Raw genomic sequence first — 1,821 nt, forward strand, 5'->3', positions numbered from 1 at the left:
CGGGCCCCCCCCTCCCCCAGACCCCGTTCCAGACCCCAGCACCGCTGGCCCCCACAGCTCCCTCAGACCTCAGCACCACAGCCCCTGCGTGCTCTGGGTCCCCCACTACCCCCATCCACCATCACTGCCCCTGGGCCCACTCCCTGCTGGCACCAAGCTGGACTCTAGCTCCCCCCTACAACCATACTCTGTCCCAGACCCCAGCACTGCAGCCTCCAGGTTCCCCCAAACCCCCATATGCTGTCACCACCCCCAGGCCTGCTCCCCGCTGGCACCAGGCTGGGCCATGCTGCCCTGCCCTGCTGCCAGAGCAGGAAGGCTGGTCTCTGGCTGCCAGTGCACCTAGCACTGGGCACATCTGAGGACACACCTTGGAGATGCTTTTGAAGCCCAGCTGAGCCACGGCGTTCACAAAAGCTCGGGTGTCCTCGAAGCGGCTGGCCACCTCTGCCACCATCAGGGTTCCCCTGCGGAACACCCCAGCCCTGAGTGGCGGCAGCACCTCCCTGGCCACGGCCCAGTGCCTCCGCCCCTCACCGCCAACCTGCGCCTCCCCACTCACCCTGATGCCTCCTGGCCCCCGTGCGCATTTCTGCCTACCCCTGCTTCAGCACGCGGTTGGCCTCTTCCAGGATCTCCTGCAGGTTGGTGCCCATCAGCGCCAGGCAGAACACTGCAACATCCACCGACTCGGCCGCCAAAGGCACCTGCCAGACACCAGCCGGGATGCCCGCCCCAGGAGGAGGAGGAGGATGGCGATGGTGATGGGGCAGCCCTTCCGTGCTTTGCTGCTTCCCAGGCTCTTGGATTCAACCCAGCATCTTCTCTGAGGAGCCTGCAGACGGGAGGTGCCCCAGTTTTCCGAACAGAGATGTGTTCCTTCTTGCATACAGGACCCTCAGGATCCCTGAGCACAACTCCTGTCCCCCCCAACCCCTACCAACAGCCTGGGGAGTGGGTTGCACGCATTGCCACCGTCCCCTCCCCATGGAGCTGTCATCCCTCACCCCATCCTCTCTGTGCCACCCGGCCCCCCTACCTTGGCCATGTCACAGACGGTGACCAGTGGGCTGAGAGGGACCAGGTCAAAGGAGTGCACCTTGTTCCTGACGCTGCTCGCAATCTTGCAGTCACCGCACCCAAAGTCCGCCACCACCAGCGAGGCTGGCCTGGGGGGGGAGTGGGGGCTCAGAACGCCCCTTGCCACTCCCCTCACCACCTCCTCGGGTTCCCTGCGGCTCGGGGGCAGCCCTGGGCCTGGTGCTTCCCGCTTCTGCCCGCTCCCGCTCACCGCCGGCGCAGGTAGCGGATGATGCGATTCACGGGGTTCTCTGGCCAGCGCCTCACTTGCTGAGCAAAGCCGCGATGGTAGATCTCGAATGCTTCGGGGTCGCTCTGGAAAAGCCGTGCCGCTTCCTGGCTGGTGGAGGTGTAGAGCTGCTGGTTGATGTACCGGAACCGGGCAGACAGCAGCCGCTCCTCCATCCGCGCCCGCAGGGCCGCCGACCGTCCCGCAGGCGCCGCTTCTGGGCCAGGCGGTCCCGCCTGCCTGCCCCGGCCCTGCTCCCCTCCGGGCCCCGCCAGGAGCTCCTTCTTCTGCTGCTGCTTGCTCCTCCGCTGCCTCCTGCTCGGCCTCCACGCCATCCCCCCGGCTGCAACCCCCGTCCGCAGCGCCCCGGGCTCGGCGCTCCCCCGGCGCCACTCCGCCGGCAGCTCGGCCGACGCGTCTGGGGGCGGGGGAGGACCCAGAGGGAAGTCAGGGCGGCGGCGGACGGCTCCCGGCCCCGCTCCTGGGACCCCCGGCAGGCCCGGCCTGCCCCG

The 1,821-nt window shown here is 68.3% G+C and overlaps 1 protein-coding gene across 8 annotated transcripts in view; it reads right to left on the bottom strand.

Annotated features, from left to right (window-relative positions):
- RRP8 (ribosomal RNA processing 8, methyltransferase, homolog (yeast)) overlaps positions 1-1,821 on the bottom strand; it is a 30,944-nt gene that overhangs the window by 13,048 nt on the left and 16,075 nt on the right. For 2 of the 8 annotated variants that reach the window (XM_010576727.1, XM_010576724.1), the window contains exons 1-3: positions 1,292-1,544; positions 1,040-1,169; positions 601-897 (exon numbers count right to left, since the gene is read on the bottom strand). The exons of 2 other annotated variants lie outside the window; for them this stretch is intronic. In XM_010576727.1, coding sequence (XP_010575029.1) covers positions 601-897; positions 1,040-1,169; positions 1,292-1,485 — 621 coding nt within the window. In that variant the 5' untranslated portion in view covers positions 1,486-1,544. Of the gene's footprint in view, positions 1-370; positions 468-600; positions 898-1,039; positions 1,171-1,291; positions 1,545-1,821 lie in introns of those variants that run through there. 4 more of the 8 variants (XM_010576726.1, XM_010576725.1, XM_010576735.1 and 1 more) reach the window with 4 other exon arrangements.

This window comes from Haliaeetus leucocephalus, unplaced genomic scaffold (assembly GCF_000737465.1).
Source record: "Haliaeetus leucocephalus isolate CR32 unplaced genomic scaffold, Haliaeetus_leucocephalus-4.0 Scaffold536, whole genome shotgun sequence".
Lineage (NCBI taxonomy): Eukaryota > Metazoa > Chordata > Aves > Accipitriformes > Accipitridae > Haliaeetus > Haliaeetus leucocephalus.